Source organism: Ambystoma mexicanum, chromosome 4p (genome assembly GCF_040938575.1).
Source record: "Ambystoma mexicanum isolate Mex_15411 chromosome 4p, UKY_AmexF1_1, whole genome shotgun sequence".
Lineage (NCBI taxonomy): Eukaryota > Metazoa > Chordata > Amphibia > Caudata > Ambystomatidae > Ambystoma > Ambystoma mexicanum.
Genome location: NC_090927.1, coordinates 1,116,611,258 through 1,116,636,982, shown reverse-complemented (window position 1 = coordinate 1,116,636,982; position 25,725 = coordinate 1,116,611,258). Strand labels below are relative to the sequence as shown.

General features: G+C 44.1%; 1 protein-coding gene and 1 non-coding gene across 2 annotated transcripts; one reads left to right on the top strand and one right to left on the bottom strand.

Moving 5' to 3' along the window:
• The first annotated feature begins 3,452 nt into the window (after positions 1-3,452).
• SF3B5 (splicing factor 3b subunit 5) lies at positions 3,453-4,207 on the top strand. Its single transcript, XM_069606707.1, has one exon. It carries the CDS (start codon positions 3,548-3,550, stop codon positions 3,806-3,808), a length of 261 nt encoding a protein of 86 aa, XP_069462808.1. The 5' UTR covers positions 3,453-3,547; the 3' UTR covers positions 3,809-4,207.
• Positions 4,208-19,867: 15,660 nt separating this feature from the next.
• Positions 19,868-19,974, bottom strand: LOC138460448 (U6 spliceosomal RNA). The gene has a single exon (XR_011263153.1). It is a non-coding gene; the product is annotated as a U6 spliceosomal RNA (small nuclear RNA).
• Positions 19,975-25,725: the final 5,751 nt, after the last annotated feature.

Here is a 25,725-nt window from a genome sequence, read left to right as displayed (position 1 = left end):
TTGGTTAGCTGAATGTGACCCAGCAGAGTGAATGAAAGACCAAACAGTATATCTGGGGACCTCTCACTGATGGAAATTGTTCAGAAGCTGAAGTTGAAACTTGATGCTTGATCTCAAAGCCGAGCCAGAAGCAGAAGGTTGACTGCTGTTACTTTCGATGCAATCTGAAAGCTGGTGTGCCGTCGAGGACTGATATAAAAAAAGGACATGGCTAGGAGACCTCTTCCCGAGCTATGAGGGAACATTGTGCACCAGCTGACCTTCACCCAGGCTCCCTGGAAGGCAGCCTTCGAAAGACTGTCGACCGGAGGCGGGAACCGCCGATGAAACTGAAGAGAAGCGCCCAGACATTCTGTCCACTGTCATCGACCATGGTTCAGCGGTTCGCCGTAATCGCTGGAGGCCCATCAAAGCCGTGTTGCCCAGAAGCGGGGACAGCTTGACGCTGTTCCACCGACGACTGGAGCCGCAATGCTCCATTGCCTAAGAACACTTTGAAACAAGGACTCCCTCACTCATCACTGAAGAACGCTTTATCCCGCTTCAGAAAGTCAAGGTCGCTGACAAACCGAGGAGAATACACCAGTGGGTTTTCCACCACCCAAAGACCACAAAGTCGCTGATGACCTGACGCCCTTGCTGGGCCAAAGTTCTTCATTGACTCTTTGCGGCTACGAACTATCGTCGTTGAGGTGCACCGAATGCCTAATTTTCGGAGGCCGCCCACGACCGATCGTCGACGTGCACCACCAGGACCGAAGCTGCTGCCTTGACGCCTTTGTTCATCTTTTCTTCGAGGGATCTTGACGATCCATGGCTCCTGCCTTAAAGCGAGTCACTCAAGAAGGATCCGTCAATGACCTGACGTTGAACTCTGCTAAACCAGGTACATTGTGGTGGTAGAACTTTTATAGAAGGAAATATACTTTATTTTACAGGTTGCCCAGGTGGGGGGATCCTCATACAGAACTGTGCCTAGTGGTAGGGGCCCAGTATTCTGCCAATTGTTAAACCAACTTGTTTTCCTCCTAAGACTATTGTTGGTTCACATTATTAATTGATTTGTATGCCATTTGGACTATCTAAAGTCAATGCATTTTAATGGAATCAAAGAGTTATTGGGGTACCACATAGAGACTGTATATATTTATCATTTTAGAATTGCCTGAGAACAAAGTATGTTACTGTGTGTGTACATAATCAAAACCTTATTTATATAAAGAACTGTGTTTTCACTAACATAGCGTGTGGACATTCCTTTGCGGGTGCTTGGGAACTACACTGTACTTAAGAACAAGCCTGCATCAGCTCCTGAGAGCTTAAGCCTTGGTTGCTCGTCCACATTTACCAAATAGAGCATCTTGGCTGGGGTGCTCTGTGCTTCTACTCTGCCATATAGAGGGCAGGAGTAAAGATACATCCCCTCCAGTCTTTACAATCCCACCTAAAATGATTCCAGTGCCAATGCATTCCTATGGGGAAAATTATGTCTCCCGATTTCTTCCACAAAATCTCCCTCTCAGGTAGGTCAGAATGTTTGCATGTGTGCTGGCCTACTCTTCCTCGTCCCAGCACGGAAATCCTTCCTCGCCCTCCCTAGTGGAGGAAGGGTCCTGTGGCTCGGGGAGAAAATTGAAACTCGAGTCTGCGGGTAGGTTGGGTGGTTATAATGCACAGGGAGGGATTGCGCGTAGACAAAAGCTTGGGGAATAGACAGGCACTGCATAAAGGCCTTTCAACCTTTTCAAATGAAAGGGGCCGCAAGCCTCAGGCGGAGCAGCAGCTGACCCCATGTGCATGCTTGCCAACATTCTGTGATCAAAAAGATGTAGGATTTTTCAAGTTAGAAAAATAATAATTCCCATAACAATGACGTCACAGGAAAATACAAAATATACAAACTGAAAAACATGGAAAGATGTTGAAATGTTAAAAATCTAAAATTCTGAATGCTAACACCAAATTGTCGGCAGATGCTGTGTGATGGTGTTACACTCTGCCACTTGCTTTCACTGCTGGTTCACCTAAGTGTTGTACCGGCAAGAGTTCAGGACAGAGTCACGCAGCTGTCGGGTCAGTGGATTGGTCTGAGTGCAATCAAAGTAATCACCTATCAGTCCACTGTATAGACAGACTAATTAATGTGTTGCATGCTGTGTCCTGGAGACTGCCTTAAAATCACATAAATTACTTGCAACTGTAAAAAGCAGTAGGATCTGTCACTGAAATCTGTAGGAGGTAGGGCTGCTTCAAAGGCAGTAGCCTTCTGCCTAAATCTGTAGGGTTGGCAAGTATGCATGTTGCCAGTCAGCAGTCTTGTAACTCAGCAAAACATTTTATGGTGCTATTTTCAATGAGCGCTTTAAAGTTCTTGCATTACAAAGTGTGCCTTCTAACAATTAGTTCCTTCACATCAGCCACTTGCTTACAAAGAAGTGTTTAGAGCTCTTTAGTGGGCATTTAGTGTTTAAGTTCCCTGCTGGCTGGCCGTCTCATGATAATTGGCGGCTATTAAGATTATATTTGTTGCTATTGTAATGTGTACACCTGACAGGTGCCATAAACTGTTTTTCACTTTCGGCAGGGGGCCCCCAACCATCAAGTTGAAATGCGCGTCCACACACCTTCAACCGGGCCTGGGATTACAGTTTTTGGCGGGAAGACAAGCCTCAAATTAAGTACAGGGACGAGGAAGAGTTTCCTATGAATAATGAAGATTACACATATGCAATCCTACCATTACAACACTGTGGTTCGGTACTGCATTTCTGAACGTCTTCTATTGATTCGTTTGTCAATTGTTCAAAATGAATGAACATTGTTTGAACTAAACAAAAACATTTCCCATTTTGTTGAGATGATTTGCATGCTTTACTTTGAATTATAAAGAGATGGCGACAAATCCACTGCTATCTTCTAGCAACACGTCTGCTCACTTTACAACATGTGGAATTGAGGAAATTAGGCTTTATCGCGTTATTTTTTGGGTATGCAGGGTGGAGGAGTGGCAGTGCCGTACTAGGCAAGGCAAAGATTATACTATGTCTCTGTTCGACTTCGCGGCCATTTTTAAATAGCAACATTACCCTACTCGTTACACGATATTTGTATGAATTCGGGCATTTTTTTCAAAATCAACGATTTGATAACAATGTTCTCAAGAGTTTTTGGTAATAGATTTGTGACCAACATATTAAAGTATTATTATTTCACCGTCTGTAAACAAAAGCAGCACGCATTATGATTAAAAAATGGCATCCGCGTTTTGTTTAGTTTGTAAAACTAATAATATTTTGAAGTGTTATATAAAAATAGCGTGAATTTGGTTTCCAATGTTCTGATGTTCAACGATGATCTTACTATTCCTCTCATTCGACGTGTCTCTTCACTGAGCATGCTCACCATTCGCACTGGGTAGCTAAAATCCCCCGGATATGCTTGATTGCTGGGGTTGTTAAAGAGGAGTTCCTTCCATCTAGTTCCGGTTGTGGCACGGTGAGAAAGACTGGTCAGTTTCAAGTTGTTTGCTGAACGGTTACTTTTCGCCATGACAGACCGATACACCATCCATAGCCAGCTGGAACATCTGCAGTCCAAGTATATCGGTACTGGTCACGCCGATACCACCAAGTGGGAGTGGCTGGTCAACCAGCACCGGGATTCCTACTGTTCCTACATGGGCCATTTCGATCTGCTCAACTACTTCGCTGTGGCCGAGAACGAGAGCAAGGCTCGCGTGCGCTTCAACCTCATGGAGAAAATGCTGCAGCCTTGCGGCCCCCCCACCGACAAGCCGGAGGAAGCCTAGAACCGGGGTGCCCCGTGTTCTAGAGGGGAGCAGCAAGAACATCCGTAGAGGGGTGCTAACCTTCGGGTACCAACTTGAAGAGTTAATTTATACAGAGGCGTGACCGGAGAGAGCATGATTGCCCGCGGATTGAGATCAACATGGACTTGGCGCCTGTAACAAAATAAACGACCTAGTGTGGGCCATGCTCTGTAAGCCCTCTACTTGGAGAGACCTGTTGTGCCGCCCAACCTCTCCTTGTATGCTGACCTAACCAGCGCTTCAAAACTCATCCTTGAAAGTGATTTGACATTTTATGGACGGTGGTATATCTTCTTTGACCAAATGCTTTTGATCTGGAAAATCTAAACCTGCTCGACCCGAACGTTTTCAGTTTACAATTAAATACGTTTTACACTATGGTGGCCGTCTTACGTCTCTCTGGTTGTTTGTGCAGTAACGAATATTATGTTACTGTTGTATTGATCCATATTCGTTTGCTATTTGCTCCCTATTCACTTACCCGCACGGCATTCTTACCCTGTAAGTGACCCGTCAGGCTCCTCTTCCATACTTCGTTAAGCCCCTTCAAAACAAGTTGACTCCCAACCAAATAAGCTGAAGAGACAAGCGCACCTCTAAAACAATGTAAATGGGTCTCAAAAGTTGCCATTTTAATACCCCATCCAGTTCCTGCCCAAACCACCTTCTATGGGAACTATTTGAGCTCTCTTTAATAAAGCCTTGCTATCAAACTCTGCACTCGAAGTGCATGCGTTTTTGTTTTTTCAAAGTAATCTTCTGGGAGTTAATGACTTAATTTGAGCTGTTAATGTTCCTAATGTAATACAAATGTCTTAACCTGGTCTGCCAACCTACACAAGAACCTAAACTGTTGGCATTGCCAAATCTTGTTTCCATCTTGACTAAACTTTTAAAGTGTTGCCTTAAATGCCCTGTCAGTGTTTACCACTTTGCTAGGTAATCTTTCATACAGAAAGAGCCCATCGATGCCAAAGGCCTCCACACAAACCTACAAAGGGAATGGTGGTGATAAAAGAAAGCAGTACTTGCAAGTCGTTAAGAGGCTGCAGATAATCAGCCCAAGCCTTGCAGTGTGTGCTTAACTTGATTGGTAGGAGGGGATTTTTGCCTTTTAATATGCATTTTTTTTTCTTCTATTTTTTGTGTATGAATGAATGGAGCTAAATCAGACAGGAACTGGCAGACAAGCGGAAACAATAAGAGCACAATCAGGGTAAAATGCAGACAAAAACCACAACAAGTGACCTGAAAATATTAAAACCGACTTTGGGCAAAAATAAGCCAAAGTGGCTTATAATAAGTGGAGATGGAAACACTGTTGCCTACATTTTGAAAATCAAAATATCTGGTGGGTGCACCGCTCCGATCATCTATAAGCACTATGAATTATGTCCCTTTCTTACCCTTTGTTAAAAATGGGGGTACATGCATACACGCTTGTACCAAACGAATATGTTCAAATATGGAGGAATCCCAAAAAAGAACACAGCAATTTCAACTTGGACATAAATTAGAGATGCCGAAACCATCTGGATAAAACTAAATATTACTTATTGTTTATAAATTATACTGGAAAAATATCAGCATACATTTGTGTTGATCCTCTTTTCAGTGCACAAGCAGGATTTAAAGTTTTTTTTCATCAAAACTGTCGCTAAAACAGTGAGATCAAATTTTATACCCATGTTAACACGCTTGAAGTTGTGTGTCCAGGAATTGAGATCATGTCTGAAACCATGTGTCTTCTCCAGTCTAGTTGGCAGAGTGTGCTAATATTTGGCTTTTAAGAATTCTGTTTTATGAAGATGACAACGCAGTAGGACAAATACAAACCTTCATATAATGTAAATCTTACAGTTTGTGCTGTGCAATGCTAACATTTTCATGGTCTCCTGGCGTGGTCATGATTCTGAAAAGCTTTGCGGGGGAAGAGGGGTTGAGGGAGTTAGAACTGTTGGTGCTGGTAGAGCCAGGAGAAAGGGGATTCTGTGTAAAAGAGTCTAGATAGATTTGGGTGTCCCCGCCCCTGGTGTATCTGTGTGTTGTGGATGTGTTTTAGCAGTTTTTGGATAGGTGTAGAGTTTCGATTAAGTAGCGATGGGTCAGGGTTTTTTTATTTTAACCACATTTGGTGAGCATGTGTTGGGTGAGGTGTTTGAAAAGTGATTAGTCAATGCGTTCTTGAGCAGATGCCCTTAGCAAGTTTTTGTTGGTGTATTTTTTACATTGTTTTGTAAGTTTGTTTTTGATTTAATTTCTCTTTGTTCCATGTTAGAGTCCCACATTCTCGGCAGAGTGCATGATGGCTCGAGAGGTGGAAGATAACCCAGTGTAGTGTTATTTTGAATGTTTGGTCTGATGATCCTTAAAGGATGTTTTGCTTATTTTGATGTGTCTATGCTGGCAATGTTGACATTGTTGTGGTGGTCTGTTTCCTATCTTAGGGTTGTGGTTAGACCTCTGTGCTGGTACAGTGAATAGCCAAGATTTTGACTGTTTCTGGAATGTCGGATGCTAGTCTATTGTCTATATTTTTTGGTGATTGAGTTCTATAGTTTTGCTATGAGGATAGAGGAGGTAGTACTTGAGGTATTTCTAGAAGTATGTCACTGCTTGATCTCCGTGTCCTTTGGTGGAGGGGGTGTTTTGTAACTGAGGTAGTTCCGCTTCCCGTGTGTGCAGTGCTCTGTGGGTGCAAGATTCTATTCTTCAATGGTAAACTGTGTGGGCTTCTCAAGGCTGTTGTGTTGCCTCCTGTTTAATCTTAGTTGAAGTTGTAAAGCCATGTTTTGAAAGCATTGCTGTTTATTGGTGAGGTAGTCCGGCATTTCAGGGAGCAAAAATTCAATTTGCATGCTACTATCTAGTCATAAGTCAATTTGCCATCCCACACAATTTTTACTCGCCACAAGTCCAGTATCACTAGACATTGACAAAGAACACAATGACAATAAAACAGTTTTTATTTTGTCTTGGGGGGTGGGGGGTAAAGGCCTAGAATTGATTATTTTTCTGGATATTAATTTGGGTTTCCTGACTTGCCCCCTCCAGTTTCCATCATGAACACATTTAAAAGCCCCAAGGTGTGCGACTGTGTGCAGTTTTGAGAAACTGGGTGCCGGTGGAGTCTTCTACTGTTTCTGTTATAATTGGTGGAGTGGCATCTTCAAAGCCTGCACACTTTTTCAGTTCTGCGGGCTGCTCCATTGGACTGTCCCCATCTCGCATATCTCTGCTGAGCCGCTCCCCATTTGACTTTCTATTTGCGAGTACTTTTTTCCCCATTTGATTCACTGGTCTTGCTGGATACACACTATAAGCACCGACGTCATTGATTTTCGCATGAAAAGTGTGGATTTTTGATTTTATCTTCTTGACATTGGATCTCTTCGATAGCCTCAGTGCTGTGCCGGCAGCCCCATAGCAGCATGCCGAGTGAAGCGCATTGCTTTAAGCCAACTGGGCACAATGGATAATCGGGCTGTGCATGTTACCTCTCTTGATGAGGTTTCTGAGCCTGCATGCAAGGAAGACCAGGACAGCATATTATTAGATATTCCAGCAAAAAATACTAGCCGTGCCACTCGTGCATGATATATGATTGTTTATATGGCGCCTATACACAATGTGTTTCAAAGCACTTCAAGGCAAGGGAGGGAACAAAGGAAAATACAACCACATTCTTACAGGCCATGAACAGTAAGGATGTGAAATTAACTATCGTACTCGGCCTGGTGACATTTCAGATAGTGCAAGAGCTAAGGGAGGGGGAGAGTCAGAAGGAAATGGAAACAGACAGGCGACTACCGTACTAGGCTTGATGACATTTCTGGTAGAGCCGGAGAAAAACAAAAGGTGAGGGAGAGGGGTGCAGAAAGGGAGGGGAGGAACAAAACAAGCGACTATCATACTAGGACGACATTTCAGATAGTGCTGGAGGGGTGGTGGGGAGGAAAAAAACAGTAATGGGAGGGTGGAGGAAACAGATGAGGTTGCTATCATATTAGGTCCAGGGACAATTCTGATAGAGTAAGTGCATAGAAGAAAGTAAGGGGAGGAGATGGGAGAAGGGAAAGGAGGAGAGAAAAGAGAGTAAGCAGTAGAGTGGAGAAGCAAGAGTGGAGAGCGAATAAATTGCAGAAATCAGTAGTAACACATAATGTTGCAAAGCAGGCTACAAGATGAAGATGGGAACGGCATGATTTAGGGCCACCATGAGTACAAGATGCAAAGGAAGTCCAGCATGAGAGTTGAGAAAGAGTGACGCACCGTGAATGAAAGAAGTCCATAAAAGTCAAATCCAGCATTGGCCACAAGACAGTAATGGAGAAGGAAGGCACCAGGTGGTCGGGGCTTGCTAAGTGGTGTAAAAGAGCAGCAGGCAGGAAGGTACCAGGTGGGCAGGGCTTAGGCCAGGTGACCTAGATCCACTTGCACCTGTTCCCCATCTGCAAAGGAAAAGAAGCTGGAGGGCTCCTTAAGTAGGGAAACAGAGCGGCAAGCAGGAAGGCACCAGGTGGACGTGGCTTGCTAAGTGGTGAAAAAGAGCGGCACTCAGGAAGGCACCAGGTGGGTGGGGCTTGCTAAGTGGTGAAAAAGAGCGGCAAGCAGGAAGGCACCAGGTGGGCGGGGCTTGCTAAGTGGTGGAAAAGACAGAATGCAGGAAGGCACCTTGGTCTGTATTTGGAGGGCATGATGGGGCATCTGGGTGTCGATCTGGTGGTAGGAATGGGGGGCACCTTGGTGTGAATATTGAAGGGAGGGATTTGGAGAGAGGGGTGTGGACTGAAGGGAGGGATGGGGCACCTTGGTGTGGATCTAGGGGAGGGATAGGGTATCTGGGTGTGGATCTGGAATGAGCGATGGTGCATGTGGTGGTGGATCTGGAGGGAGGAATTGGGGCACCTGCGTTTGGATATTGAACAGAGGGGTGGGGGAACCTGGGTGTGGATTTGGAGGAAGGGATGGGGCGTGGGTCTGAAAGGGATGGATGGACTTCTGGGTGTGAACTGGAGGGAGGGATGGGGCATCTTGATGTGGTTCAGGAATGAGGGATGTTGCATGTGGGTGTGGATCTTGGCGGAGGGATTGGGGCACCTGCATGTGAATTTAGAAGGTAGGGCTGGGGAACCTGGGTGTGGATCTGGAGGGAGAGATGCAGCATCTTTGTGTGTGGATCTGGAGGGAGGGATGGAGTATCTGGATGTGGTTATTGACAGGAGCACCTGGGTGTAGCTATTGAAGGGAGGGTTGGGGGCACCTGAGTGTGGTCCTGGAGGGCGGGGTGGGACATCTGGCTGTAGATCTGGAGGGAGGCATGGGGGCAGCTGGGTGTGGATCTGGAGGGAAGATGCAGCATCTTGGTGTGAATCAGGGGGGTGGGATGGGGCATCTGCACCACACCCTTTTTATTCAAAAATATATATCACAATATAACATTACAAAATGCAAAACACAAAACAGTTGTTTAATATTTTGTTTTGTTGCTAACTTAAGTATCACATAAAACAAACAATAAAACATTGTCTTGCCATCACTTCTTTTAGACCCACTAAACATTACTTTTTATAATCGTATAACAGTTTTGTGTCGGGGGCATCTCCATAATACTGACCCCCCCCCATCCCTTCCATACTCCTCCCTCAATTCACACCCTCCCAATCTCTTCACATGCACACATCCAAAACAATCTCACAACTGTCTATATTATACAGCATCAATAACAAAATCACACTTATTTATAATTGGTCTACACCCTTCCTCTATCCCCTTGCCTCGGGATGAGGGCATTTACCTCCTCATACTCCCTTTTTACAATCACCATTTCAACACACTCACTGTACCTTTCCTTCTCTCTCCCCCTCACAATTCCTTACAACATCAACACAAAGTTCCTCCTAACTCGCACCAACAATACACAATCATCTATCAACAACAATCAAATAAAATCTGTTCTACACCGCTATCTTCCCCTCATAAGGGGTATTTCCTATTTATCTTCTCTTACTGCCCCCGAAGAAGGCTGGGCTTTACACCGTGCTGCGCAGCCTTCCCCAACTACATTTGAAAGTTTCTGTTACTCTCTCTTCAATGCTCTTTTTCGACTTAAACAACAACACAACAATAACCCCCCATAGGTATTTTCATGCATAGATATACTCACATGATTTATTAACCCAGAGTCTCCTGGATGCTGACTTCCCGCCAGTGAAATGCCTGCATCACGCTCTGGGCCATGGAAAAGCCACAACATCAGGCAGCTCTTTGATAAAGCAGGCAAATGCAAAACCCTTCAGTGCGTGCACCATCTGATCCTGGCAGGTCTCCCTCGTGCCCCTAAGGTGTGCGGCAGGGCAGCCCCCATCCGCTGTCCAGGAAGACTGGTTTGCCTGCATTCTCCACCAAATGTTTAGAGGGGCTTCTTTGATAAGTAATACAAATAAAGTATGAGAACAACACAGCTTTATTAACCCCCAAAAGCTGGGAGAATACATTCAGACACCTGTGTGTCATGATCCCTGTAAATGAGCACAGTTCCCATTCAGGCATGCAAGGGACATCATATCATTCAGCAGGTCAAAAGTGAGTACAAGCCTGGCACAAAAGGCATTTGTACCATTCATAGCATGTGCTCCCATAGTGCTTACAGTGGTTTCATACACTAAACATGGCCGCCGCCAGGTCCATTGATAACTTAAAGCACACTCTATACCTATTTCAGAATGAGCTACGTAAGCCCCGCTGGAGCGCTTGCTTCGCGACTGCTCCGCTGACAGCGGGTAATGCTACCAGCATCTCTCCTCGCAGAACTTGTCAAAGGAGAAAAACAGAGACATTAGTTTTACCGAACTGAAGTATCTCCAAAGCGTTTCTTCAGTCAGCTGTATTTGGTCGTTGCCGCAGCATCTTCTGTCAGAAGTTCTCTCACATCCGCATCTTACGCAGCAGCAGTCTTCATTCGCGGTCGCAGTACCTTCATTCAGAAGTTTCCTCAGCAGACTCTGAATCTTCCGAAGGTATTTCTTCTTCAGCTTTCCGAAAACCTGCAACCTAATTAGGTATTTCATTAACGAACGAACTTAATAGAAATAAGAAAGAAGTTTAAATAAGTTATGTACCTGAATTTTCTTCAAGTTTTCACCGCTTAGTTATTACCGCGCTCTTCCTTGAAGGCTGCAATTACTCCATATAGACGAACTTACATTTGTTAAACGTTTCTTCATTCTGAGTAACGTCAGTCATTCCGCAGCCATTAATCTTTCTGAATTCCAAGAACCTGCAAGATTAAGGGAAAATATTAGAAAGAGAGACCTCTCCAACGTAGGGACTATTCAAAATCTAACAAACTATAATATTTTCTCCAAATACTTACCCAAGATAATTCTAGAAAAGCAAAGCAATTATAAAAACAAGAGACTATTGAACACCTCAGCCATCCAAGTTTAAAGTTTCTTCATTCCAACACGCTGCTGTACAATAACAGGATGGAGAGGTCCACAAAACATAAATACAGGTGAGAAGGGAGGGATTACCAAAAGTACAGTTATACAGTAATTTCTCTGAAAATATATATTATAGTAGTTCTATTGTTATTGTCGTTTACACAGAAAAGGAATCCTAAATGTGCCCAAGTAACAGATCCCCTGGCTAGGAAGGCATTACACTTGTGATGAGTCCAGGCAAGTGTTGCAGAACACAAAGCCAGTACTTAAAATACTCCACCTGAGCATAACTGAGGACACAGGAATTGACAATTTATCCCAGCTTTTGGGAGAGTTAAGGGTAGAAGTCCATGCAGCTAGGTCGAAAACCAACTCTCTTAAGAGAGAGTTGGTGGTTAACAGAGAGCGCACTGATGAATTGGGTCACCAATTACTACAGTCCCAAGCAGGACAAGCACCACATCCTAGTGGGCTTTCACAGGGTCAAATGTCCACTCCCAGTCCTCCTCTACAAGTAGTTTTACCCGGGAACATTCCACTAGCAGCCCCAGAGAGCTTTACAGGGGACCGAAGGCGTTTTGCAGTTTTTATGAACCAATGTAATTTACACTTTCTATGTAGACCCGGGATCTTTCTTTCAGATCAGGCCAAGGTGGCATTTGTGTTGTCATATCTGGGTGGACAGGCTGTGGACTGGTCCATACCCTTAGTTAATCGAGATGATCCATTACTGAGGAATTTTCCTGGTTTTTGGCAGGAGTCAGAGAAACTCTTTGCTCATCCTGCTCAGGGACAGGCCTTAGATAATGAGCTGCTCTCTTTACGCCAAGGTAACCAAGAATTGTTGGCTTATATAGCCTCCTTTAATCAATTAGTGGCAGAGACCAATTGGCCTGAGCAGAAGAGAACCACACTCTTTTATCGAGGATTAAGAGCATAACTCAAAGATATTTTAACACAAGTAGCGACTCCTCCGACAGGTTGTGCTGAATTCATAGACCTGACAATACAGCTGGATCACCGATTGCAGAACCAGTGCTCTGATTGGCCCAGATCATAGACTAGATCCCTCTATGTTCGTTCAAATGATTCTGGAACTCTTTCAATGACTGAAAGTTAGGAGGTGTTCGGGGTCCCATATCTAAGGAAGAAAGAGACAAAAGAAGACAGCAGAATGTATGTCTCTATTGTGGTTCAGCGGGTCATCATTTGCAAAACTGTCCAGTTAAACCACCATGGAAACCAGTGGGAGCAGTAGACAAGGTGGACAGGAAAATCACAGAAAATGAACAGCTGTAAAACTCCAACGCCCGACAAGTGTAGAGGTCGACTTGTCTTGCCAGAAGAAGGACATTCATATCTCTCATTTCGTCATTCCAGTCATCTTAAGTAGTGACCTTCAACCTTCCAAGAAATATGCTCTGGAAGCATATGTGGACAGTGGTGCGATTGGGAACTATGGATTATGAACTAGCAGGCAAGATGGCTATTGGTATGTACCCTAAGGCTGTGATAGAAAATGTCACTGCAGTATATAGTACTCAACTAATATCCAGACCATTGACAAAGTGTACTGAAGTTTGCACCTTGCTTTGCCAGGAGGGACATCGAGAAAATATCTTGTTTGACCTAATTAGTGCTCCACAGTTTAAAGTGATTTTAGGAATTCCATGGCTAGAGAAACGTAGTCCACAGATTGATTGGTGTGCCAAAACCTTAGTTTTTACCGAGGAATGCAGGTATTCGTGCTAGGTTAAAGGTGGAACCTTTGAAAAAGAAGTTCCAGTGATTTTTAAGAGAAAACCCCACCTTTGGGTTAATAGGAACCCTCCACCGGAGTATCAAGATTTTCAAGAAGTATTTGAAGAAGAACAGTCTAACGTATTTCCTCCTCATCGGCCATATGATTGTCACATTGATTTGATCCCTGGTTCAAAAACCCCATGCAGCAGAATTTATGCCCTAACTGAACAAGAAAATATTCATTTGAAGACTTATTTGGATAATTACCTTGCCAATGGTTTTATTCGGCTCTCTAAGTCCCCCATGGCGTCTCCTCTGTTTTTCTAGCCCAAGAAAAAAGGGGACCTTCGTACTTGCATAGACTACCGTGCCCTCAACCAGATCACAGTCAAGAACCGGTACCCCCTTCCACTCATTCCAGTGTTAATGGATCAATTTAAGGATGCCAATATTTTAACTAAACTAGACCTTAGAGGAGCTTACCACTTAGTGAGAAGCAAAGAAGGAGATGAATGGAAGACTGCTTTATGCACAAAATACGGATTGTACGAGTACCAAGTCATGCCCTTTGGTTTATGCAACACCCAGCAGCTTTCCAGAATTTTATGAAAGATGTTTTATGCAAATTGCTAGATGTCTGCACTGTAGTCTACCTTGACGACATTCTCATTTATTCAAACTCGGTCCAAGAACACATAACCCAGGTAAGAGCAGTACTCCAGAAACTACCTGTGGCAACACAAGCTCTTTGTCAAACTAGAGAAATGCTCCTTTCATGCGACCTCAGTGGAATTTCTGGGATTTGTTCTGTCACCTATGGGAATCCAAATGGATAACTGAAAAGTTGACACGGTTCTAAATTGGCCTTCCCCTACGTCAGTGAAAGGAGTGCAAAGTTTTTTGGATTTGCACAATTTTACAGATGCTTTGTTGCAGAAATTTCATAACTGGTACACCCAATAACTTCGTTACTGCGAAAGCACAAAGACATTCTCCTGGAGCAAGGAAGCAGACGAGGCTTTCCAGACATTAAAAGAAAAATGTACCACTGCTCCCATTTGAAGACACCCACAACCCGAACTACCATTTGTAGTGGAAACTGATGCGTCCAGTGTTGCAATGGGAGCTGTATTATCACAGAAAGATACTGAAACCAGACAACTGCGTCCAGTGACCTTCTGGTCCAAGAAGTTTTCAACAGCCAAATTAAATTACAGCATCACAGATAAGGAATTGCTAGCAATAAAACATGCTTTCAAAGAATGGAGACACCATTTGTTAGGGGCCCATCATACTGTCACAAGTTTCACAGATCATTGAAACCTGCAATATTTATGCAATACAAAGGCTCAGTCATCCTGACAACTCAGTTGGTCATTCTCTTTCGTGGAATACAATTTTGTTATCACTTATCGTCCATGGGTGTGTAATGGCAAAGCGGATGTCTTATCAAGGATTGGAGACAGAGAAGAGATCCAAAGTACAACAGATCCTGTAAATATAATTCCAGAAGAGAAGATGATGGGAGTCACTGGATCATCAGAAGAAGACTTGAAGGCACACATTCTACTTAACATGACCACTTCAGAATTAGAGGCTTGGGAGTCAAGGGGACCTATATTTTGCCTTCTAGAAGGTTTACTTTATTTCCAGAGTAGGCTTTCCCTATCCAATCAGGAGTTACAAAATAAAGTTATGGCAGATGACCATGGAGCCAACATGGCAAAAGAATATCTTCGATTTCATTCCAGCTTGTGGTATTTGTGATTAAAAAAAATCCCAAGCAGAGACCAGCAGGACTACTTCAACCGTTACCTGTCCCACCAGCACCATAGCATACCATTTCTATGGACCTTATTACGGAGCTGCCCTCTTGTTCGGGTTATAACACAATCCCTGCACTGGGGGATTCCAAAATGGCACATTTCATTGCCCTTACAGGGCTTCCTACTTCCTCAGTCTTAGCAAAGCTATTCCTGGAACAAATTGTACGTCTTCATGGATTTCCATCTACAGTGATCTCTGATAGATGGAGTCAATTTGTATCCCAATTCTGGAGAAAATGTTATGAGTTGGCTATTTTTGAAATGCATTTTTCTACCAGTCACCATCCACAAACTGACGGTCAAACAGATAGAACCAATCAGACTCTTGAACAATACCTTCAATGTCTTCTGCACCAGATAGATTGTTCCTGGGTGGATGTCCTTCGGGTTTCAGAGTATGCTTATAATAACTCCGAACGTACTTCCACAGGTTATACTCCTTTCTACATACTTAACGGTACACATCCTCGGACCTCCACCTTCGATCCAACAGAATCCTTAGAGATGCTAGCAGTACAGAGTCTTCATGATAACATTGCCAGAGTATAAGAAGAGGTTCTACGACATTTGACTACAGCAAAGGAAAGACAAAAGAAATTTGCAGATAGACGTCGAAGAAAATCTCCAGATTGTAAAGTGGGAGACAAGGTATGGTTGTATTCCAAACACATTACACTTAAAGGCCCTTGTAAATTCCAACCTAGGTTTCTGGGCCCATTCCTTGGGGAAACCATTGTCAATCCAGTACCGGTAAGATTGAACTTGCCATCCCACATGCAAATTTATCTGATAGTCCATGTTTTTTTGATAAAGCCAGTGCATCCAGGGACCAGATTAAAACCACCACCAAAACACTGAATCATAGAAGGTGAACCAGAATTCTTAGTAAAAGAAATCTTAGATTCCAAGATTGTCAAAAGGAAATTATTCTACTTTTTAGATTGGAAAGGGTTTGGTCCAGGACAGGACTTGGGAACCTAGCTCAAACATTCATTCCCCCAAATTACTTCAGAAGTTTCATCAAAACCAACCTACTAAGCCAGGACCAGAGAGTTCATCCTTGGGAGGGGTTTTGGGGGGGGGAGAAACTGTCATGATCCCAGTAATGGAGGAGAACCAGGGGATATCGCATTAATGAGCAGGTCAAAAGTGGGTTCAAGCTTAGCACAAAAGGCATTTGTACCATTTATAGCATGTGCTCCCATAAGCTCTCATAATGATTGCAGTGGTTTCATACACTAAACATGGCCGCCGCCAGGTCCATTGATAACGTACAGCACACTCTATACCTTTTGCAGATGGAGCTACTTAAGCCCCGCCTCCACTGGAGTGCTCGCTTCGCATCTGCTCTGCTGACAGCAGGTAACACTACCGGCGTCTCTCCTCACAGAACCTGTCAAAGGAGAAAAACAGAGACATTCGTTTTCACAGAAAAAACAAACAACATAATTCCATAGTTACTGAAAAGACTTACCGAACCGAAGTATCTCCAAAGCTTTTCTACAGTCAGCTGTATTTGCAAGTAGCCGCAGCATCTTCAGTCAGAAGTTCTCTCACAGCTGCAGCATCTTAAGCAGCGGTCTTCGTTCGCGGCCGCAGTACCTTCATTCAGAAGTTTCCTCAGCAGACTCTGCATCTTCCGAAGGTATTTCTTCTTCAGCTTTTTGAAAACCTGCAACAAAATAAGATATTTCATTAACGAATGAACTTAATAGAAATGAGAAAGAAGAAGTTTAAATAAGTTACGTACCTGAAGTTTCTTCAAGTTTTCACCGCTTAGTTATTACCGCTCTCTTCCCTGAAGGCTGCAATTACTCTGTATAGACGAACTTACGTTTGTTAAACGTTTCTTCATTCCAAGTACCATTGAAGTCATTCCGCAGCCATTAACCTTTCTGAATTCCGAGAACCTGCAAGATTAAGGGAAAATATTAGAAAGAGAGATCTCTCCAATGTAGGGACTATTCAAAATCTAACAAACTATAATATTTTCTCCAAATACTTACCCAAGACAATTCTAGAGAAGCAAAGCCATTATAAAGACAAGAGACGTTTGAACACCTCAGCCTTCCAAGTTTAAAGTTTCTTCATTCCAACACACCCCTGTAGAATAACAGGATGGAGATCTCCACAAAACATAAATACAAGTGAGAAGGGAGGGATTACCAAAAGTACACAGTTATACAATAATTTCTCACAAAATAAATATTATAGTAGTTCTATTGTTGTTATTGTCATTTACACAGAGAAGGAATCCTAAAAGTGCCCAAGTAACAGATCCTCTGGCGAAGAAGGCATTACGCTCCCAAGGAGTCCAGGTAAGCGTTGCACTGTGACTGAACTGGGTGAAGGGGGTCTCAGCCCGGCCCACTGCTGATATACTATTTATACAACAAAACATGAATTACATTTTGGGACAGGGCTGAACAAGCCGATTGGTGAAACATTATCAAGCCCCTATAGTGCCCCATACATTGGGGTAATTCTGTTGAATACACCATTTCCTAGAAGAAAACCCTCTAATACCCATTTCATGATATCAAAATATCCCACCCCCTTAGTCACCTATGCTGACCAGCAGAAAAAATACATAGCTATAATTTGCTGGCACAGTTCAACACACAAATAAGTAATAGCAGCATGCTAATTGGACCCTGTGCTTGGAGATGGCACAAGGCAAGAATGCATCACTGAGTCTGACCAATCACCTGCCGCATAAGCAAGGCCATCACACTAACTCCCCTACTTCTCTCCCACAACATGCTGCCCACTTAGCTTGGAAAACACCTGAAAGAATTGTGCTGGAAAGTGAATTTACTGTATTTGATTCACTTTGGCCTCCTAATCTTACTTGGGCTTAAAGGTGCCTAGCAATGTGGACTTTGAAGAATCGCATGAAAAGGCTCCAGCTGGATTGTATTTTTCTAAGAAAATCCTCCCCTTTCAACATTCATTTGGCACCATGTGTTATCCGGACCTTCGCTGCATAGATAGCAAAAATAAAACACAGCAGACATGAAGCCTGCAGCCTTTTAAAATGGGCTGGCTAGGAGAATACTTTCACCAACTGTGGCCTACAAGAACATGGGTGCTCTATAGTGCACACATTGCTCATATAGGGAGGAAGGATAGCTCAGGGACAACACCTTTATCTTGGAAGCAAGACAACTGTAGGGATAAGTATGTGAGGTATAGGGGTTCATACATACGTAGTGGTAGGAGGTTCATGTAGAAATATAAACATCATAAATAGCCAGCGCGTGCACCAAATTGAAATGCATACATCATTGCAGTGAGCACATGTTAAAATCAGTTAATTTCAGGATAATGTTCCATTTGACTGAAATTGCACCAAGTCTAATAATTAATATACATTAACATACTAACTTAATGAATCCCATTTAACAAACTGACTTCTATATCCTTAACATGGAGTGCAAATTAGTTTACTTGGGAATAAATGTTCTGAATCAAAATTTGAAATGCACGTGGCTTCATTCAATGAGATTTATTTAACATGCAGCATAGCAGTGGATTGTGGCCAGCTGCGAAATATGAAGTTATGCTGTTAAAGAACAATCTCATTGTGTGTGCAGGAAGGAGAAGCTGATACATTTGTAGTGAGCAGGATTGGCATTCTAAAAAGGAAAAATACTTGGATGACTTGATCTAGTCAAAGGGGAAGGATTTGTTTTGAGTGGCAGTGGGAGGTTTTATAAAAGGAGCTGGGAGAGGGTGTGTAGGTCAGATGTTCAGAAGCTTTCTGAGAGACTTGCAGGCAGATGTGTAGGAGTGACTTGGGAAGCAGGGATCCTCTGCCGGGAACTGGGCTGAGCCAGTGCTGAAAGCGCAACCTTCCTTATCCGTGACAAGCCAAGAGAGAGGGATTTTCCACAGCCAGCAGTGCCAAGAATCTCATCAATTTCTAGGTAATTATGGTTTTTAAGTGAGGTGGTGCTGGAAGTGCCTGTATGTTAGTCAGTCAGGGAGGACTCATTCCATGTGCAATGTTTCAATGTCAAAAGTGAAAGCGATTCTGAATTTACCAGGTTCTGTTTTTTATAGTTGGATATTCAGAAACCGTAATTCCTGCCAAAACATGTACTCCAAGTTTGGGTTAACAGGACTGATTACAGTTCATTCTATTCTTGAGATGTGCCGTTTGTAATCATTTCTTTTCTCATGTTTGCACTAACAAATGTGTTCATCTGTCATGATAAAGAAACAATATAAAAATTACTTCATGTCCCGATGCATTTTGTGACCTCTGGTTATTCTATTTAATCTGCATGCACAGACAAGTGTGCAACAGTGAATACTTTTATGGGGATGGTTTGATGTGAATTCTATAGATAGAAAGTGAGTGAGTGTGCAGTATTTCATTGTGCATGTTTATAACTGAGCAGATCTGCCCTCAGGGCATTTTTCAGCATCGTAGATAAGTTGCTGAATGGTAAATTTACTGGCCAAGCCAAGTGTATTAAGTACAGTTACTGTAGAAACCCTGGAAAAAAATACATGTGTTAGGATATTTTCTGAGGGGAGTGTTCCCACTATTAATAGGAAAGCCACCAATGCATCACTACAATAATAATATACCACAATAATATACCATTATATATCACAATAATAAAACACCCCAAGCTTAGGTGTAACTCCTCCAGAAAATATATCTAACATATAACAACGCCACACAGGTTTCAATCCCGATCACGTAGCTTAGAAACCAGTTGTTATAAAAGAACAATTATAATTATAAAAACCTCTTCCCCTCTACCCCGCAGGGCCCTAAAACAACCCCCACCCCACTATATAATGCTCCACTCACTACCTTATAGAAACACATGTGCACTCACATAGCTCATACATGTGCCCTCACACTGGGCACCGTTGGATCTACCCCTTCACAATTGTATTGTTTTGTCAAGTAATATGTATGAACATATCATTTGAATCTTCATTAAAGAAATGTATTAAAAAATAAAGATTTGCAAATTAAGAAAGTTGCTGTCCTGTCATGTGTCAAAAATTGTGAATGCTTCACGAATGTGCCGGTCAACCTTTTGTATAGGGGCCATTTAAATGTTCCCAGTATCATTCCAATATTAGTTCATGTCTTGCCGAAGCAAGCCCAAAGCTAGAGTTAACATACCCATCACTTAGGACCTCTGGACTTTCTGCCCTTTGACATAAGGTCATTTGGTATGCTAAACATTTTACCGAACAAATGTATGTATTGTGGTGGCATGAAATTAAGAGGAAAATAACAATGATCCAGCCAACTTTGCTGATGTATTGATCAGGTCTGAAAGGGTTTGATTTAATGGCAACAACATTAGAAGGTACAGAGAAAAATGCTCCAGGTTGGATGCAAGTTGATGGACCCCATCACAATGGCTGGGTGATGCATGCCTGAGAGCATCACAATAGCCCCATAGAACTGACAAAAACTCTGTACCTGTGAGTCTATGTGGGCACATGGCTGGATCAAGGACAAGGCAAGGACAGGCGGTTGCTCAAGGCGTCACCACCAGAAGCTGCGTGATTTCCCCCTGCAAGCAACAGATGTTGTACCATCCTTTAAGTGATTGTGAGGCTGATTTCAATGTTAATTTTGCTGCTGATTTTAGGATTGCTCAACCTTCGGCTCAGGTCTAGTTTCCTTGGAATAGGACTTTGAAATCCCTTACATCACCGATCAGCATCCCGTGTGCTACTTTAAAGCAGGGCAAGCATTTTTTATAAGAACACCTATTTAAGAAAGGCTCTTTGGACAACCCTATTGAGAGGAAAATTATTGCACAAAAGGTAAGGGGGTCATTGGGTCAAAGGATAGCACCTCTGTCGGCAAGTCAGTTTTTTTGTAGGTCCAACTTATCTGTTTCAGCATTTATCCAGGACTTTTGTTGCACTTCTTAAAAGAGCCATTTGTGGTAAACTAAGCCTCCTTCATAGAACAATGAACCACGGAAGGTAAGTAGTTTACATGTAGGTTTATTCTCCAGTTCTTAAGTAGTGAAAGCACTGGGACATCCATCCAGCCCAGCACATTGGGTCCAACTGACACCAGCACTACAAACCTCCACCAACACTCCACATAGAATGTCAGTGACATCACCACACCATCATAACAACACATAACCCATAATCATGCCCCAGCACAGATTATGACACATCTCCCTCCTTACCACTGACAAACCACTAGAACACCAAACTTTAATTACAAACTGCTCACCAACCACAAAAACGAAGGAACACCCCAATTGTCACACAGAAATACATAACTCATACCAGCTCAGAAACAACTCCCAACTGAGCCAATTCGCTACACCGCAACATCTAGCCAAAATCTTAAATGGAAAACAAACAACTAAACCCCAAACCACAGGCCCTCCCCAAAGCCTGAACACCCACTCAGCTGTAAACCCGCTGAAGCACAACACAAATGGAAGGAACCAAAAATAATCCTTCCCCAGTGAATACCCCACACACCACAACCAAACTGACCCACTCTACTTCTAAGCCCCACACATACATGTAGCCACCATGTCTATGTCCAACTCAAAACTCCAAACCAAAACTCTGATCCTACCCCCAGGCATCACATCACCACACTATCCCCATACCTTACCTAGACAGCACCTGCTGCCCCTTAACCAAAACATAGACAGCACTTCACTGCCCCTAACCACAACATAGAAGCACCTCACTGCCCCTTAACCCCAAAATAGACAGCACTAACTACCCCTTAACCAGACCCTAGACAGCACCTCACTGCCCTTAAATCAACAACAGCACCTCACTGCCCCTCATGAAACCACAACAGCACCTCACTAAAACCAAGGAAATCAAAACAACACCATGAGAGAAAGACAAGAACTGAACATCACCTCACTGCACCTCCTGAAACCACAGCACCTCACTGCCCCTCCTGAAACAACACACAGCACCTAACTGCCCTTCCTAAAACAACTAGGCAGCAGCACCTCACTGCATCTCACTACCCCAAAATAACTCCCGACCGACTATAACTGACAGTCACCACTTCAGCTGTCCACCAACCCCTAACCTGCTGTAACGAACAACACACGACCGACTGTAACCAACAGTCCTATATACACCCACAATACATATACCTTACTATGAACAATGCCACCTCTCCACTACACCACCATCCACCATGAAAGACCACTCATAAAACACACCAACAACAACTAAGCGCAAATACGGGAAAACCTTAAAAATGTTTTAGAGATACCCAAGACAATAGTGACATCCCAAAAGACCCACCACATGTCTCAGATTTGCCTAGGACCCAAATAGACAGCGCCACACTGCCCTTGACACAACTGAACATCACCTACTGCACCACCTGAAACAATAAATAGCACCTAAAACAACCTAAACAAAAACCCCAGGCAGCACCTCACTTCCCCAAAATGACTCTGCCTATATGCAACGTCACCTCCCTGGCACAACCTACAACTCACAGCACCTCACTGTACCGAAACAACTCTCTAGACAGCACCTCACTGCCCCTTAAAACCCCAGGCAGCATCTCACTACCCCTTTAAAATCCCAGGCAGCACCTCACTACCCCTTTAAAAATCCCAGACTGCATCTCACTGCCCCTTAGAACCACCAGGAAGCTCCTCACTACCCTTTAAAATCACAGGCAGCACCTTACCTTATTACTACATAGACAGCACCTCACTGCCCACACTAAACCATAGAAGCACCTCCTTTAAAATCCCAGGCAGCACCTTATCTTATTACCACATAGACAGCACCTCACTGCCCATCCTATACCATAGACAGCACCTCACTGCCCCTTAACCACAACACAGACAGCACCTCACTGCCCCTTGAACGCCCCTGAACAGCACCTCACTGCCCCTTAACCAAAACATAGACAGCAACTCACTGCCCCTTCACCGCACCATAAACAGCACTTCACTGCCCCTTAACCACAACATAGACAACAGCACATCACTGCCCCTTAACCACCACACAGAAGCACCTCACTGCCCTTTAACCACACCCTAGACAGCGCCTTTAAAATCCCAGGCAGAACCTCACTACCCCTTTAAAAACCCCACTGACTGTCACTTAAATTACTAGACAGCACCTCACTGCCCTTTTAAAATCCCAGGCAGCTCCTCCCTGCCTCTTAAAACCACCAGGCAGCACCTCACTGCCTCTTAAAACCTCCAGGGAGCACCCCACTGCCTAAAAATAGCTATCACTGACAGCACCCATACATAGCCAGGGGACATGCCCCTACGAACAACAACGAACAAAACACCACAAGACAACATATAAACCCCACAGTAACCAATCCAAATAGAGTTCATGGCACCAAAGTCCCTGCACCAACCCCAACATGTCATGAAATGCAAAACAAGAAATGCAAGGCCAGTAAATATGAAATGGCGCTAATGTCGCTGTGCCATCCCCACACCCACATGCCCAATTCAACACATCCCGCAAATGACAAACTTTGTAAAAAAAAAAAAATAAATAACAGTACATTGAAATATCCATGGACCCCACAGGTCCAATCCTAAAATCAATGGGAAATTCCTAAACAGCAGGCCACCGACATAAAAACAACAGTAGTGCATACATCTTAACAGGCCTTGAACAACTAACATTTACCTGGAACCCAAACCAATGCCTGTACTAAACCCAGAGGCCACGACATAAACACAACGGCAATAACAGCATGACCGGCCTCACCCAACGCCTACCTGTGATTAGTCTTCCTATTCAATGCAATCTTCATCTTGAGTGTGTCCCCAAGAATCTGGGTCCAACTCTCGCTGATGTAGTGCAGAAATATGGACCTTGTTCCTGCATCTGCCGTCTTCAGGACCAGCTGCACAGTTAATTGAACAAATTCCTCCAAACTCCACCAACCGTGCATAGTTCAAGAAACCCTCCTCTGATTTCATGGCTTTCCACAACTGCTCTGACCTGGCTCCGGAAACCAGTGAGACCATGCAATCCAATCGAACACCACCGCCGCGTCCCACATTGTGTTCCAAAGGAACGTTGTGCTCCAGCTGGGCCCACTGTAACGCCTGTTCTCCGCCCACCGACGTCATCATTTTACCTGCAGGCACTGAAATGACAACACAGTGATCCCGAACTCCAACCGCCGTGACATGTCCCTGACCAGCTGTTTCTGGGCCGCCCAGCTGCCAGCCAACTCATCTCCGGCCATAACACTGCTGCGGAACAGCAGTACAATCCCCACAAATACCTCATCGCACCTCGCAGCTCCCCGCTCCAAGCTGCCAAGGTCTCCGGTGAAATCGTCTGCCTGGCGTACTGAAGCCACCCAGACCTACGGAATGCTTCTCCCCACGTGTCGAAACTACTGCCTGTAGGACCAGCGAGGACCTCCTGCAAACAGCTGGTCCGCCGTTCAGCACACTCCAGCCAGGGAATAGGCCAACTCAGTTTCCTCCTCCTTCATGGACCACACACACGTTGTGCTCCAAATGGATCCTCAGGGCCCCCGACCCACTGGATACCCCGCTCCACCTCGCAGTAATCTTCTCCAGGATGTGAGAGCCAATACGCAGCCCTCAACCACCAACGGAGCCACCGCAGCCCCCTCCGGCCCCTCCGCTGGACACTCGGACTGCTCCACCAGGGCCAGCAACACAGCCCGCCACTCCAGGCAGTGAGCCACCTCAGCCCCTGCTCACCGCCCAACCAAACGGTCTCAATGGCGCCGCCTGGCCATTCCACCATATGTACCTCCAACCATGTGCTCCACCAGAACAGGACCCCAAACATGGACCTTCACTGCACCGCCCGGCCTGCAGCTCCTTGAATTCAGATGGATGTCTCCCTGGAAGGCAGCACTTCTCAACTGCTGCCCCTTCCCAGCAGCACAGATCCCATCCTCGTCGCCAGTGTGGTAAACTAAGCCTCCTTCATTGAACAATGAACCACGGAAGGTAAGTAGTTTACATGTAGGTTTATTCTCCAGTTCTTAAGTAGAGAAAGCACTGGGACATCCATCCAGCCCAGCACATTAGGTCCAACTGACACCAGTAGAACCCAGCACTACAAACCTCCACCAACACTCCACATAGAATGTCAGTGACATCACCACACCATCATAACAACACATAACCCATAATCAGGCCCCAGCACAGATTATGACACCATTCCTTAATCCCTCTGCACTTTAGATAGAGGTTTTATTGTAATGGTGGGACACAAAGTATACTTTAACCATTCATGGACAGGAGACGTTCTATGTCAAAGCAAGACTAGCTGACAGCCTAATACATTATCAGCAAGACCCTCACTCATTCCCAGACAAAAGCAGAATCTTTAATTCCTGCATGTATGCACTTTAACAGAGCACCAGTTTATTTATGCTCAGGCCCTGATTCATGGAATTGTTTGCGTGTAAAACATTCTACCTGCAAATCCCTGTTTGACGAATGGGGATTTGCAGGCAGAATGGACCCAAATCCCTGTTTTACATGCAAAAATACCATGAATCAGGGCCTCAGTGAGTAAATATAATTTCTACACGGCACAGAAAAATCGTTTGTGCAGGTAGTTTCTTCATAGAAAAGGTATACCTTTCTCTGGAGATTTAGGACAGGAAAAGAAATCTGTAAATCAGTGGGATGCTACCACTTTGAAACACACAACCACACCTGCCACCCTGTAACCTTCATAGATAATGAAATGCAAGAGTGCATATCTGACGACTAATTCTCCCCCCTCATCAGCCACAATCGGCCAAGGACCTTTTTATGAGCGCTGAGGGTGGAATTTCTATGGACCTCTGTAAATTAGGGAGACATGGCTAGAATGATAACCAGGCAATAGCTCAGCCTCCGCTGTGTGG

What these genes read in the sequence shown, in the direction of transcription:
- SF3B5 (XM_069606707.1), top strand. Translation starts at nt 3,548, where the DNA reads ATGACAGACCGATACACCATCCATAGCCAGCTGGAACATCTGCAGTCC.